The sequence below is a fragment of the Oncorhynchus gorbuscha genome, linkage group LG21 (genome assembly GCF_021184085.1).
Source record: "Oncorhynchus gorbuscha isolate QuinsamMale2020 ecotype Even-year linkage group LG21, OgorEven_v1.0, whole genome shotgun sequence".
Taxonomy (NCBI): Eukaryota; Metazoa; Chordata; class Actinopteri; order Salmoniformes; family Salmonidae; genus Oncorhynchus; species Oncorhynchus gorbuscha.
The window spans coordinates 42,329,220-42,345,672 of NC_060193.1; the positions used below are offsets into that span (position 1 = coordinate 42,329,220).

At 41.6% G+C, this 16,453-nt stretch overlaps 1 protein-coding gene across 1 annotated transcript; it reads right to left on the reverse strand.

Moving 5' to 3' along the window:
• Positions 1–1,740: 1,740 nt before the first annotated feature.
• mrpl39 (mitochondrial ribosomal protein L39) lies at positions 1,741–12,537 on the reverse strand. The gene is made up of 10 exons (XM_046320303.1): positions 12,345–12,537; positions 11,651–11,857; positions 11,398–11,537; positions 7,984–8,083; positions 5,556–5,623; positions 3,843–3,955; positions 3,430–3,495; positions 3,100–3,253; positions 2,884–2,931; positions 1,741–2,318 (listed from the first exon to the last, which is right to left on the reverse strand). Exons 1-10 carry the CDS (start codon positions 12,379–12,381, stop codon positions 2,220–2,222), a joined length of 1,032 nt encoding a protein of 343 aa, XP_046176259.1. The 5' UTR covers positions 12,382–12,537; the 3' UTR covers positions 1,741–2,219.
• Positions 12,538–16,453: the final 3,916 nt, after the last annotated feature.

Sequence of the window (16,453 nt, forward strand, 5' to 3'; positions counted from 1 at the left end):
TAATATCCATGGAATATAGTAGTATGGAATAATAATAATATCCATGGAATATAGTAGTCTGGAATAATAATAATATCCATGGAATATAGTAGTCTGGAATAATAATAATATCCATGGAATATATGGAATATAGAATAATAATATATGGAATATATGGAATAATAATAATATCCATGGAATATAGTAGTATGGAATAATAATAATATCCATGAAATATAGTAGTCTGGAATAATAATAATATCCATGGAATATAGTAGTATGGAATAATAATAATATCCATGGAATATAGTAGTATGGAATAATAATATCCATGGAATATAGTAGTATGGAATCATAATAATATCCATGGAATATAGTAGTATGGAATAATAATAATATCCATGGAATATAGTAGTCTGGAATAATAATAATATCCATGGAATATAGTAGTATGGAATAATAATAATATCCATGGAATATAGTAGTCTGGAATAATAATAATATCCATGGAATATAGTAGTATGGAATAATAATATCCATGGAATATAGTAGTATGGAATAATAATAATATCCATGGAATATAGTAGTCTGGAATAATAATAATATCCATGGAATATAGTAGTATGGAATAATAATAATATCCATGAAATATAGTAGTATGGAATAATAATAATATCCATGGAATATAGTAGTATGGAATAATAATAATATCCATGGAATATAGTAGTATGGAATAATAATAATATCCATGAAATATAGTAGTATGGAATAATAATAATATCCATGGAATATAGTAGTATGGAATAATAATAATATCCATGGAATATAGTAGTATGGAATAATAATAATATCCATGAAATATAGTAGTCTGGAATAATAATATCCATGGAATATAGTAGTATGGAATAATAATAATATCCATGAAATATAGTAGTCTGGAATAATAATATCCATGGAATATAGTAGTATGGAATAATAATATCCATGGAATATAGTAGTATGGAATAATAATATCCATGGAATATAGTAGTATGGAATAATAATAATATCCATGGAATATAGTAGTCTGGAATTCCAGGCACCGGTTCAAACATCTCAATTGGTGAGAGGTGGGATGGGGACTGTAATTTGTCCTTGGGTGTGTCTCCCATACTGTCACTGGGTGTCGGGGTGGGGCTGGCTGTTAGAGCGGGGGCGACAGCTGTGCAATGGGCAAACTCTCGATCGGTCTCACAGCACCGTGTATATTAAAAATGTCTCATCACCATTGTTGAGACTCTAGACCGGGAGCATCATAGATCAAGATAAATTATGCAGCATCACATTTATGAACACATTGTTATGTTTCTTTGTATACTATATCACAGCTTCAGTTTGAGGAATATACTGTAACTGTTGACATGTACTGTAGGCCTACAGATACTGTATATGGTCACACTTTTCTTCGTCCCAAACGGAACCCTATTCCCTATATAGTGCACTACTTTTGACCAGAGCCCTATGCACCCTGGCCAAAAGTAGTGCACTAAATAGGGAGCCATTTGGGACACAACCCATGTCCACTACTCTGATCTGGTAATCTGTGACAGCTCATGCCCACTTTTACACACACACTCCTCAAACACCTGTCCGACAGCGACATACACAACAGCTGCTCTGCCCCTGATGGCCGAGCAGCACACACCCGTCTTTGTGTGTTAGCAAACTGCTGACCACTCAACACATACCGTCAGCTGAGCAGTTAAAGGCCGGAGAGGGGTGTGTTAGTGTAAGGCTTTAATATGCTCGAGCATGGCACGGACCGCAGCTTTCATTCCACACAAAAGACAGATGGCTATATCACACGCCACAGGTCATCAATTCATTTGACTTTGGGTTCAAATCCCCGGCAAGCATAAAATATTAAGGAAAAGTCAACTGTGCTGTTGTAACAGAGTCGGTTCTGTCCTTCTCCCTCACTGGGCACAAACCAGTTACGTTCTGCACAACAAATACTTTGATTCCATATCAGCTTCCCCACCCCCAAACCCAACCTTAACCATTAGCGGGGGAAATGCAAAACTGACCCAAGATCAGCAACTTCACTCTACACCACGTCAGCTACACTGTCATAAACCAATAACCCACTTAAATTTCAGCAAGCATTTAGTGTACAGAGGAGAGGGGACGATTTCCATGCGTGACACATTTATTCCACAAATATTACAAAGACATATATAATGACAAGGTTATAGTCATGATCATTGTTGGGGAGTATGGGGAGGAGTCTGTTCAGGGGCAGAGGGCGGTGTCAATGTATCTGAAATGGCTTCATTGGTTGATCCTGTGGGCACCTCAACCTGTGGAGAGGGAGAGCAAATAGGATTAAACCGGCAGTTTGATCATTAATTATGAATAGATACTGATAGAGATTCTGAAAGGGATGTTTCACTTTTTAAAGGATCACTTTACTCAAACATATTTCCGCCCCCCCCCATTAGTCAACTGTTGATATGGACCAAAACAATTGTGCAGGTCAGCAGTAAAGATTTGAGATACTGCAGAACCCCTTTCAGTAAAAATCTAAAAGTGAGATCAGGATGGGCTTTAACTCATTTTGACTTATCTGGGTGTTGTTGTTTCATCCAAACCACTTAAAATAATGTGGAGAGATGTAACCTGATCCTCACAACATTTGTAATGCTTTTGAACGCACCGCTAGCTGGTACAAACCATTTCCACTAGTATTGCTACATGCTCCAAAAATGCCAACCAGGAGATTCTGGATGTTATTAAAATAACCAGCTAACAAAAATAACAGTTCAGATGCAATGACAATACCCTAGCTATGTCGCATACAAGCTACAACTTAAAAAAAAAAAGGTAACTTGGTCTTTAAAATAGTGAAGAGTAATATTTTCTTACCAGCTTCTCTGCCCTGCTCCTCAGTTTCCTCCACACAGTGTGGTGGGCCTACGGAAAGAGAACAGGAGAAATGAATGAATGACTCAGTCAGTGGCACTCATCACTCACACACATTCACTCGCTGACACTTAAGTCACTGACACTCGAACACATCCAAAAGTTGCTTCATACATTGACTGAAACATGTCCTGCATATTTGTGCGCGTGCGTACGTACCTGCTGCTGGAGGGGCAGTGAGAGCCCCTGGGCCCGGCGGTGGAGACCCCACTTGCCCTCTCCTAGAGGGTGGATGGCAGTGACCTCATACTGAGAGCACAGCCCTGTCCTCGCCGCCAAGGGGCCCCCACTCAACAGAACATGGTCCCCACACCTAAGAGACAGATACGAGGTGAGACAAGAGTGTGTGTGTGTGTGTGTGTGTGTGTGTGTGTGTGTGTGTGTGTGTGTGTGTGTGTGCCATATACGTGTATGAAAACACAGAGAAGATGAGTGTCACTCAATAAGGATGAGTGAGTCATCTACCACGGTACAGTTCCTGTAGCTCACCTGTAGAGGATCACTGTGCCTTTAGGACTTTGTGCCGACTTCTCCTCCACTTCCTCCTGCTTACACCTGCAAACACAAACACAGGTACAGCTAGAACACTGGAAGAGAACACGAAACAGACTAAAATAAGTGAAAAAGTGCTTTGAAAACATGGAGTAAAAGGCATAGAAGGGAAAATTTTGCAAGAAAAGAGAGGTTTCGAAACTGGCTTTGCCAATAGGCTTTCAGTCCAGAAAAATGCTAGGTTATAACCTGTTATAACAGCACTTAACAAGCTGCAACACCTTCTCAGTCCTCCGAAAGGGGGTACTGATGGCCAAAATCAATAGCTTTCCATTATTTTGTTTTGTCTTGTATATTTTATCCCCCCCAAAAATGATACAATTGAACAAGAGAGTATAGAAATAAAGTACCTGCTGTGAGAGAAGACCTCCAGGGCAACAGGGGGCGCCACCTCCAGAGGCTCCCAGGGCAGGTCCCGATGGATCAGCTGCTGAGCACCACACGTCAGAGAGCGCAGGGACTCCTGGGACACACACACACTCCGGTCATTTCACTTTGCTCAACACGCATGCACAGTGGGGTCCGAAATTATTTACACCCTTGATAACGATGAGCAACAATGACTGCATAAAATAAATGATTCAAATACAGAACTATATTGTATGCAACATTTAAAATATATACTATATTTCATACTAATACAAGTTTATTTTATTGGCATCCCTAAAGATTCTTATGAATAAAGTAGTCAAAGTTAAGTAATTGGTCCCATATTACTAGCACGCAATGACTACATCAAGCTTGTGACTTCAAACTTGGATGCATTTGCAGTTCGTTTTGGTTGTGTTTCAGAGTATTAAATGGTAAATAATTTATTTAGTCATTTTGAAAACGAAAATACAATAATCCTGAATTAATCATAAATAATGACGATTGAGAAAGTTAGAGGATCAAAGATCCCCCCCCCCCCCAAGACATTCTAAACTCTGTTCCTGGCAATGGTGAGAGGTTAGCTTGTCTTGGGGGGTATGATCTGAAACTAACTTTCTCACAAAAACACATGATTTACCATGCATGTCTCTATTGGGCAAAAATAATCTGAAACACAACCAAAACAAACTGCAAATGCATCCAACAAGTTTGTAGAGTTACACGCTTGATGTAGTCAATACTAAACTTTAGACTATTTTATGTATCCAGGCTGTATCACATCCAGCTGTGTTTGCGAGTCACATTGGGAGGTGCACAATAGGCCCAGCGTCGTCCGGGTTTGGCTTGGGGTAGGCTGTCATTGTAAATAAGAATTTTTTCTTAACTGACTTGCAGAGTTAAATAAAAGTTAAATAAAAAATACAATAAATGTATATTGTATAAATCTTTAGGGGTGTCCATACATTTTAAGCCCTACCTTTTTAAGAAGCAAAATCTTTCTCTGGGCAATTGTATTAGTTTAATATAATTACATTTCTTTTGGCATACAATATAGGTCAGTATTTGAACTATTTATTTTATACAGTCATTATTCGGGCTCCCGAGTGGCACAGCAGTCTAAGGCACGGTATCTCAGTGCAAGAGGCGACACCCTGGTTCGAATCCAGGCTGTATCACATCCGGCTTTGATTGGGAGTCCCATAGGGCGGCGCAAAATTGGCCCAGCGTCGTCCGGGTTTGGCCGGTGTAGGCTGTCATTGTAAATAAGAATGTGTTCTTAACTGACTTGCCAAGTTAAATGAAAGGTCACATTTTTTATTATATACATATACACAGTTGAAGTCGGAAGTTTACATACACCTACGTGGGAGTCAATAAAAATCATTTTTCAACAACTCCACAAATTTCTTGTTAACAAACTATAGTCTTGGCAAGTCGGTTAGGACATCTACTTTGTGCATGACAAGTATTTTTCCTAAAATTGTTTAGACAAGAGTATTTCACTTATAATTCACTTTATCACAAGTCCAGTGGGTCAAGAAGTTTACATACACTAAGTTGCCTTTAAACAGCTTGGATAATTCCAGAAAACGATGTCATGGCTATCAAGGCTGTCAATCATTTTGGAATCTCCTGTATAATAACAGAACAACACACAGTTCCACACATACATTAATATAACACACACTGACCTCTGAAGGGCTCCAGGCGTCTAACTGAGGATCCAGCACCACATCACAACAGAACGCTCCTGAAGTTACTGCCGAGAGAGAGAGATTACATACATTGTATGAATTATATACACCGTGTGTACAAAACCTTAGGAACACCCCCCTAATATTGAGTCACACCCCCGCTTTTGCCCTCAGAGCCGCCTCAATTCATCGGGGCATGGACCCTACAAGGTGTCAAAAGTGTTACACACGGATGCTGGTCCATGTTGACTCCAATGTGTCAAGCTGGTAGGATGTCCCTTTGGGTGGTGGACCATTCTTGATACACATTGGAAACTGTTGAGCATGAAAAGCCCAGTAGAGTTGCAGTTTGACACACCCTCAAACCAGTTCGTCATACCCCCTTTGAAATATTTTGTCTTTCCATCCACCCTAAATGACACACGTACACAATCCATGTCTCAATTGTCTCAAAGCTTAAAAATCCTTCTTCAACCTATCTCCTCCCCTTCATCTACATGGATTGTAACAGATGACACCAATAAGGCATCATAGCTTTCACCAAGTCAGTCTACGTCATGGAGAGAGCAGGTGTTCATGTTTTGTACACTCAGTCTACATTGTATATAACTTACAAGTAATACATAGCGTTACCATCATCAATGTACATTTTGTTGTTTATCGATGAGGCATTTTTTATTTTCAATAATTGTTTTCTTTAATTACATCTATCGACCGAAGACTACACAACACAACAGCAGTAGTGTACATGATTATATTTACTATTATTACTACTGAAATGAACTTCATTATCCTTTTTGCATTGCATATTTACTGAAATGCTGTACAGTAACACTATCTACAAATTAAATTTTATGCCAACAAAACAATCTGAATTTGAAAGAGATGGCGAGAAAGAGAGCGAAAAAGCAAAAAAAAAGCTAGCGATAGAACGAGCAAGCGTAAGTAAGAGCTGGTGCATTTGGAAAGTGTTCAGACCTCTTGACTTTTTCATCATTTTGTTGAGTTACAGCCTCGTTTTAAAATGGATTTGTTTTTCCCCCTCATCAATCTACACACAATATTCCATAATGACATAGAAAAAACAGCTTTTCATACATTTATGCAAATGTATATAAACATACAAAACTGAAGTCCAGGCTCTGGTTGGGCCACTCAAAGACATTCAGAGACTTGTCCCGAAGCCACTCCTGCGTTGTCTTGGCTGTGTGCTTAGGGTCATTGTCCTACTGGAAGGTGAACCTTCACCCCAGTCTGAGGTCCTGAGCACTTTGGAGCAGGTTTTCACCAAGGATCTCTCTGTACTTTGATCCATTCATCTTTGCCTCTATCCTGACTAGTTTCCCAGTCCCTGCCGCTTCACCATGCTTCACAGGAGAGATGGTGTCGGGTTTCCTCCAGATGTGACACATTCAGTCTTGGTTTCAATTTTGGTTTAATCAGACCAGAGAATCTTGTTTCTCATGGTCTGAGAGTCCTTTAGGTGCCTTTTGGCAAACTCCAAGTGGGCTGTCATGTGCCTTTTACTGAAAGGCACATGACTGGCTTCAGGCCACTCTACCATAAAGGCCTGATTGGTGGAGTGCTGCAGTCCTTCTGGAAGTTTCTCCCATCTCCATAGAAGCATTACAAGCATTTCGCTACACCCGCAATAACATCTGCTAAACATGTGTATGTGAAAAATAAAATGTGATTTTATTTTTGAAGCTCTGTCAGAGTGACCATCGGGTTCTTGGTCGCCTTCCTGACCAAGGCCCTTCTCCTCCGATTGCTCAGTTTAGCCAGCTCTAGGAAGAGTCTTGGTGGTTCCAAAATTCTTCCATTTAAGAATGATGGAGGCCACTGTGTTCTTGGGGACCTTCAATGCTACAGATTTTTTTTGGTATCCTTCCCCAGATCTGTGCCTCAACACAATCCTGTCTCGGAGCTCTACGGACAATTCCGTCAACCTCATGGCTTGGTTTTTACTCTGACATGCACCGTCAACTGTGGGACCTTAGACAGGTGTGTGCCTTTCCAAATCATGTCCAATCAATAGAATTTACCACAGGTGAACTCCAATCAAGTTGTAGAAACATCTCAAGGATGATCAATGGAAACAGGATGCACCTGATCCCAATTTGGAGTCTCATAGCAAGGAGACTTAATATTTATGTAAATAAGGTATTTCAGTGTTTTCACTTTGTCATTATGCAGTGTTATGTGTAGATTATTCTAATCATTTTTTAGAAAAAAGCTGTAACATAACGAAATGGAACTAGTCAAGGTGTCTGAAAACTTTCAGAATGCACTGAATATAAGGACTCATTGTATCTAGGATTCAGTTCCAATCTGTTGACTAGATGCTAGTCATTTCTTGATGTTTTTTTTTATTTTTATGAAAATGGTAGGGAAAACATGGGTATGAGTGTTTCCTGGCTTATACCTAGCACCTCTGGGAGTCTGAGCAGTTCCACAGAAAAGTCTTCTTTAAAGGCATCCTGAAGGACCTGGCCAAGGAGGGCTGCACACGACCGCCAGTATGCCTAGGGAAGGAGAGGCCACACACACACACAAACCAGCAGCCAATCACCACAGTCAGAGACCAGTCAGTCACCACCACCAGAAAACCACCACTTTGGAGGCAAAATGTCTGGTGTCAAAAGTTTGGCCTATACGGTATCTATGACCCTGTACACTACAGTCTATATGTACACTGCAGAAATGTTTATCTTACCTAGATACAGTATCTCTTAACATAACAATGCAATGACTTGGCAAATCATTTTGCTTACTTTAACCTAAGAAAAAGGCTTTAAACAAGTCAGAATATCTTAAAACAAGACCAATTACCTTGATGCATTTTCTGGGTGAGTGAGATCAACTCAAAACAAGTATATATATATATATATATATATATATATATATATATATATATATATATATACTTTTTTTATTACTTCAATACATTTACTGGTCAGGAGTCTTATGGCTTGGGGGTAGAAGCTGTTTAGAAGCCTCTTGACCTCAGGTCCCTCAGTCGAGTAGTGAATTTCAAACACAGATTCAACGGCAAAGACCAGGGAGTTTTTCAATGCCTTGCATATTTTTAATTGCAATCAGGCATGTCAGTTATTTACAATGACAGCCTAGGAACATTGGGTTAACTGCCGTGTTCAGAGGCAGAACGACAGATTTTTATTTTTTTACCCTGTCAGCTCGGGGATTCGATCTAGCAACCTTTCGGTTACTGACCCAACGCTCTAACCACTAGACAACCTGCCGCCCCTAATTGGTAGATGGGTAAAAATAAAAATATAAAGCAGACACTGAATATTCCTTTGTGCATGAAAAAATAATTAGTTAAACTTTGGATGGTGTATCAATACAGCCAGTCACTACAAAGATACAGACGTCCTTCCTAACTCAGTTGCCGGAGAGGAAGGAAACCGCTCAGGGATTTCACCATGAGGCCAATGGTTATTTTAGAACAGGTACAAAGTTTAATGGCTGTGATGGGAGAAAACTGAGGATGGATCAACAACATTGTAGTTACTCCTCTATACCCACCTAAGTGACAGATTGTAAAGAAGGAAGATTTTGAATATGTTTTATTCTGTACAAACAAGCATCCTGTTTGCAATAAGGTACTAAATGTGGCATTTTTTCAAAACTTTTTTCTCCTGAATACATGGTGGTGGCTGCATCATGTTATGGATATGCTCATCATCGGCAAGAACAAGGTAGGTTTGTTTTAGGATAAAAAGAAACTGAATAGAGCTAAATACAGACAAAATCCTGGTTCAGTCTGCTTTCCAACAGACACTGCGAGATGAATTCACCTTTAAGTAGGACAATAACCTAAAACACAAGTCCAAATATACACTGGAGTTGTTAACCAAGACGACATTGAATGTTCCTGAGTGGCCTATTTAAGAGTTTTGACTTAAATTGGCTTGGAATCTATGGCAAGACTTAAAAAATGGCTATTTAGCAATGATCAACAACCAACTTGACAGAGCTTGAAGAGTTAAATAATACTTGGGCAAATATTGTACAATCAAGGTGTGCAAAGTTCTTAGAGACTTACCCAAAAAGGTCAACATTCACAAGGCCGCAGGGCCAGACGGATTACCAGGACGTGTACTACGAGCATGCGCTGACCAACTGGCAAGTGTCTTCACTGACATTTTCAACCCCTCCCTGTCAGAGTCTGTTTCAAGCAGACCACCATAGGCCGTGTGCCCAAGAACACCAAGGTAACCTGCCTAAATGACTACCGACCTGTAGCACTCACGTCTGTAGCCAAGAAATGCTTTGAAAGGCTGGTCATGGCTCACATCAACACCATTATCCCAGAAACCCTAGACCCACTCCAATTTGCATACCGCCCCAACAGATCCACAGATGATGTAATCTCGATTGCACTCCACACTGCCCTTTCCCACCTGGACAAAAGTAACACCTATGTAAGAATGCTATTCATTGACTACAGCTCAGCGTTCAACACGACAGTGCCCTCAAAGCTCATCACTAAGCTAAGGAACCCTGGGACTAAACACCTCCGTCTACAACTGGTGGTAAGGGTAGGTAACAACACATCCTCCATGCTGACCCTCAACACAGGGGCCCCTCAGGTGTGCGTGCTCAGTCCCCTCCTGCACTCCCTGTTCACTCATGACTGCACGGCCAGGCACAACTCCAACACCATCATTAAGTTTGACACAACAGTGGAAGGCCTGATCACCGACAAAGACGAGACAGCCTATAGGGAGGAGGCCTGAGACCTGGCCGTGCGACTCTAGGACAACAACCTCTCCCTCAACGTAACCAAGATTAAGGAGATGAATGTGGACTACAGGAAAAAGAGCACCGAGCACGTCCCCATTCTCATCGACGGGGCTGTACTGGAGCAGGTTGAGAGCTTCAAGTTCCTTGGTGTCCACATCACCAACAAACTGACATGGTCCAAGCACACCAAGGCAGTCATGAAGAGGACATGACAAAACTTATTCCCCCTCAGGAGACTGAAAAGATCTGGCATGGGTCCTCAGATCCTCAAAAGGTTCTACAGCTGCACCATTGAGAGCACTGGTTGCATCACTGCCTGGTAAGGCAATTGCCCGGCCTCCGACCGCAAGGCGGAGGGTAGTGCGAACAGCCCAGTACATCACTGGGGCCAAGCTTCCTGCCATCCACGACCTCTATACCAGACAGTGTCAGAGGAAGGCCCTAAAAATTGCCAAAGCCTCCAACCACCCTAGTCAGAAACGATTCTCTCTGCTACCGCACGGCAAGCGGTACCGGAGCACCAAGTCTAGGTCCAAGAGGCTTCTAAACAGCTTCTACCCCCAAGCCATAAGACTCCTGAACAGCTAATCAAATGCCTTCCCAGACTATTTGCATTGCCCCCCCCCCCCCCCTCTTTTACACCGCTGCTACTCTCTGTTGTTATCATCTATGCATAGTCACTTTAATAACTCTACCATCATGTACATATTACCTCAACTAACTGGTGCCCCCACACATTGACCCTGTACCAGTACCCCCCCTGTATATAGTCCCGCTATTGTTATTTTACTGCTGCTCTTTAATAACTTGTTACTTTGGTTTCTTATTACTTTGGTTTCTTATTATTCTGTATTTTTTTTAACTGCATTGTTGGTTAGGGGCTTGTAAGTAAGCACCTTAAGGTCTACACCGGTTGTATTCGGCGCATGTGACTAATACGATTTAATTTAAACGTTTGTGGGGGAAATACTAAACTAATCCAACATCAGTGTCTAAGTGCAACTTCACCCTACACCGGTGCTATATACCTCAGTGCATGTATACCTATATCTGTGGTGCTGTGTTGTACCTGGTTGACCAGCAGTGGGTCTGTGTCTTTGAAGGTGAGCAGGGAGAGGGAGCAGGATTGGGTGAGGGGCTGGTGCATGGACCAGGGCTTTCCATCTACTAAGGCCAGGGCAGAGCTGGTTACATACCACTCTGTCAAGTCTAAGAGAGAGAGAAAGAGATTTAATATGATTCATACTATAAAAAAATTCTGACTGCCTTGACAAAATCAATGCGGCACACAGACAAACCACAGGTATTGTCCCTGTACTCACGGCGTGCACAGCTGTGTGGTGTGGACAGTCCCTTGTTCATGACGAGCAGGGTGCCCTGCAGACCGGGTATTTGCAAGGTCACCTCGATCTTCTCTGTGCGTGGGTACAGGGAACGCTGGCGAGCCTGCTCCCGGGAAAACACAGCGCTGCGCTGACCACGCACCTCAGCAGCCGAGAGACGCACAGAGGCAGCACTGGATGCCAACCCTGAGTCAATGAATTCATGATGAGTACATGATAAGACAATACACTATGAATAATACACATTTACTACGCCAAAACTAGTTTGAAGATTCAAGATTTAATGGAATTCGCCATTCGTTGGTCATCATTGGAATATTGTTATTGGGAACTAGCTATCCCACGAAAATCGATTCCCGAAAAAATTATCTTGAACGAATGTTAACTTTACGTACTGGGCACTACAACTGCAGTGCCGGAGCCACAAAGCAAGAACATGGCAACTGATTTTCACAATTCAACATCCTATACACAAATTAGCGATGCAGAAACCCAGATGAGCGATATAAACTCTCAGTTTACGTCATGAACATTTGTTGATGGTGTCATGATCTAATACTGTACGTAGCAACCACCCAAGGTCATTTTGTATACAGTGAAGCTAGCTAATTAGCATTCTTAACTAGCCCATGTTATACGAGAGGCAGCGGCTGTGGTCATATGTTGTACTTACGGCGCTGTAGAAGTTGACATATGGTACGACACGCCATTGTTGCTTTTGGCGATGAATCTCTGGTACTGGTTTAACAGTAGGGCACCAATGCCGGGCTAAATGATGTGTCTTTTACACTGCTATTTTCTATAGAGTTCGTTTGGACGCCATGCCTGTCTGAAGAGCAACGTTGATTTCGGTCCGGGTCGAATAAATTGTTGGGGTGTTGAATAGTTCCCACATAAACGCTTGAGAGGACATTATGTTCCAAAACAGACAGCATGTGTAGTTGTACTATGTTTCAACAAAGCATGAACAATATTATTGATAGTTTTGTCTGTTCAGAGATGTGGCTTACTGACCAACCAGAATGTTATTGTTGACATCTGACGTTTCCAGCCTGGACAGTAGCCAGTGGTCACTATTGTATTTGCATATACAATAACCCTATGATATGGCAGGCCCTATAAAATACAAACTCATAAACGTCTCTTTCATTTCATAATTTTTTTGGAGACAGTGGTGGGATAACAATTGCACAAAATGAGCATGCATAGTCATATAAACATGAAAGTTGTTCTCCAAGGGGTAGAGGCGTGGCACTCAATTAGGTGCGTGGTTAAAATGTCGCCATCGTGTGTTCAATAAATGAAATCACATTTTATTGGGCGCATACACAGTACCAGCCAAAAGTTTGGACACACCTACTCATTCAAGGGTTTTTCTTTATTTTGACTATTTTCTGCATTGTATAATAATAGTGAAGACATTAAAACTATGAAATAACACGTGTAATCATGTATTAACCAAAAAGGTGTTAAACAAATCAATATATATTTTAGATTCGTCAAGTAGCCACACTTTGCCTTGATGACAGTGTTGCACACTCTTGGGATTCTCTCAACCAGCTTCACCTGGAATTATTTTCCAACAGTCTTGAAGGAGTTCCCACGTATGCAGAGTAATTGTTGGCTGCTTTTCCTTCACTCTGCGGCCCAACTCATCCCAAACCATCTCAATTGGGTTGAGGTTGGGTGATTTTGGAGGCCAGGTCATCTGATGCAGCACTCCGTCACTCTCCTTCCTGGTCAAATAGGTGTGTTAGGTCATTGGCCTGTTGAAAAACAAATGAAAGTTCCACTAAGCACAAATCAGATGGGATGGCATATCGCTGCAGAATGCTGTGGTAGCCATGCTGGTTATGTGTGCCTTGAATTCTAAATAAATCAGTAACAGTGTCACCAGCAAAGCACCCCCACACCATCACACCTCCTCCTCCATGTTTCATGGTGGGAACCACACATGCAGAGATCCTCCGTTCACCTACTCTGCGTCTCACAAAGACACAGTGGTTTGAACCAAAAATCTAAAATTTGGACTCATCAGACCAAAGGACAGATTTCCACCGGTCTAATGTCCATTGCTCGTGTTTCTTGGCCAAACAAGGTGCCGTTAACTCTAATGAACGTATCCTATGCATCAGAGGTAATTCTGGGTCTTCCTTTCTTGTGGCGGTCCTCATGAGAGCCAGTTTCATCATAGCATTTGATGGTCTTTGTGACTGCACTTAAATAAACTTTCAAAGTTCTTGAAATGTTCCAGACTGACTGACATTCATGTGTTAAAGTAATGATGGACTGTCATTTCTCTTTGATTTTTTGAGCTGTACTTGCAAAAATATGGACTTGGTCTTTTACCAAATAAGGATATCTTCTGTATACCACCCCTGTCTTGTCACAACACAACTGATTGGCTCCAACGCATTAAGAAGGAAAGAAATTCCACAAATGAACTTTTAACAAGGCACACCTGTTAATTGAAATGCATTCCAGGTGACTACCTCATGAAGCTGGTTGAGAGAATGCCTTAGAGTGTGCAAAGCTGTCATCAAGGCAAGGGGTGGCTATTTGAAGAATCTCAAATATAATTTGATTTGTTTAACACTGTTTTGGTTACTACATTATTCCATATGTGTTATTTCATAGTTTTGATGTCTTCACCATTATTCTACAATGTAGAAAATAGTAAAATAAAGAAAAAACATTGAATGAGTAGATGTTCGAAAACTTTTGACCAGTAGTGTATATAGTAAAGTAAACAAGATAATTAAGAAATAAGAGAGGAAGTTATATACAGGGATAGACAGATATACACAAACACAGGGCTGAAAAGTGACTGGTAGCAGGACCATATATCAACTTCTGGTAATATACTAGTGGTAAGATATACAGTTGAAGCCGGAAGTTTACATACACTTAGGTCGGAGTCATTAAAACTAGTTTTTCAACCACTCCACAAATTTCTTGTTAACAAACTATAGTTTTGGCAAGTCGGTTAGGACATTACTTTGTGCATGACACAAGCAATTTTTCCAACAATTGTTTACAGACAGATTATTTCACTTTTAATTCACTGTATCACAATTGCAGTGGGTCAGAAGTTTACATACACTAAATTGACTGTGCCTTTAAACAGCTTGGAAAATTCAGGAAAATGGTGTCATGGCTTTAGAAGCTTCTGATAGGATAATTGACATAATTTGAGTCAATTGGAGGTGTACCTGTGGATGTATTTCAAGGCCTACCTTCAAACTCAGTGCTTGACATCATGGGAAAATCAAAAGAAATCAGCCAAGACTTCAGAAAAAAATACACAAGTCTGGTTCATCCTTGGGAGCAATTTCCAAACGCCTGAAGGTACCACGTTCATCTGCACAAACAATAGTACACAAGTACACCGCTAAAACAAATAAAGGGAACACTAAAATAACACATCCTAGATCTGAATGAATGAAATATTCTTATTAAATACTTTTTTCTTTACATAGTTGAATGTGCTGACAACAAAATCACACAAATATTATCAATGGAAATCAAATTTATCAACCCAAAGTGGAAAACCACACTACAGGCTGATCCAACTTTGATGTAATGTCCTTAAAACAAGTCAAAATGAGGCTCAGTAGTGTGTGTGGCCTCCACGTGCCTGTATGACCTCCCTACAATGCCTGGGCATGCTCCTGATGAGGTGGCGGATGTCTCCTGAGGGATCTCCTCCCAGACCTGGACTAAAGCATCCGCCAACTCCTGGACAGTCTGTGGTGCAACGTGGCATTGGTGCATGGAGCGAGACATGATGTCCCAGATGTGCTCAATTGGATTCAGGTCTGGGGAACGGGCGGGCCAGTCCCTAGCATCAATGCCTTCCTCTTGCAGGAACTGCTGACACACTCCAGCCACATGAGGTCTAGCATTGTCTTGCATTAGGAGGAACCCAGGGCCAACCGCATCAGCATATGGTCTCACAAGGGGTCTGAGGATCTCATCTCGGTACCTAATGGCAGTCAGGCTACCTCTGGCGAGTACATGGAGGGCTGTGCGGCCCCCCAAAGAAATGCCACCCCACACCATGACTGACCCACCGCCAAACCGGTCATGCTGGAGGATGTTGCAGGCAGCAGAACGTTCTCCACAGCGTCTCCAGACTCTGTCACGTCTGTCACATGTGCTCAGTGTGAACCTGCTTTCCTCTGTGAAGAGCACAGTGCGCCAGTGGCGGATTTGTCAATCTTGGTGTTCTCTGGCAAATGCCAAACGTCCTGCACGGTGTTGGGCTGTAAGCACAACCCCCACCTGTGGACGTCGGGCCCTCATACCACCCTCATGGAGTCTGTTTCTGACCGTTTGAGCAGACACATGCACATTTGTGGCCTGCTGGAGGTCATTTTGCAGGGCTCTGGCAGTGCTCCTCCTTGCACAAAGGCGGAGGTAGCGGTCCTGTCATGTCTGCCAACCGACCATCTGGCCGTTTCCCTTTCCCTGGCTCGCTATCCTGCTCTTCATCCTGACGCTTTTCCTGACCACCATTGAGTGTCCAAAATAGTCCAAATTGGTGAAGTGAAATGGAAAAAAGGACTTGTTTAAAAAAATGTTTTTACAATTACAACAGAAAAGTGGTGCATATATAGGTATTCACCCCCTTTGGTATGAAGCCCCTAAATAAGATCTGGTGCAACCAATTACCTTCAGAAGTCACATAATTAGTTCAATAAAGTCCACCTGTGTGCAATCTAAGTGTTACATGATCTCAAATATATACCTGTTCTGAAAGGCCCCAGACTCTGCAACACC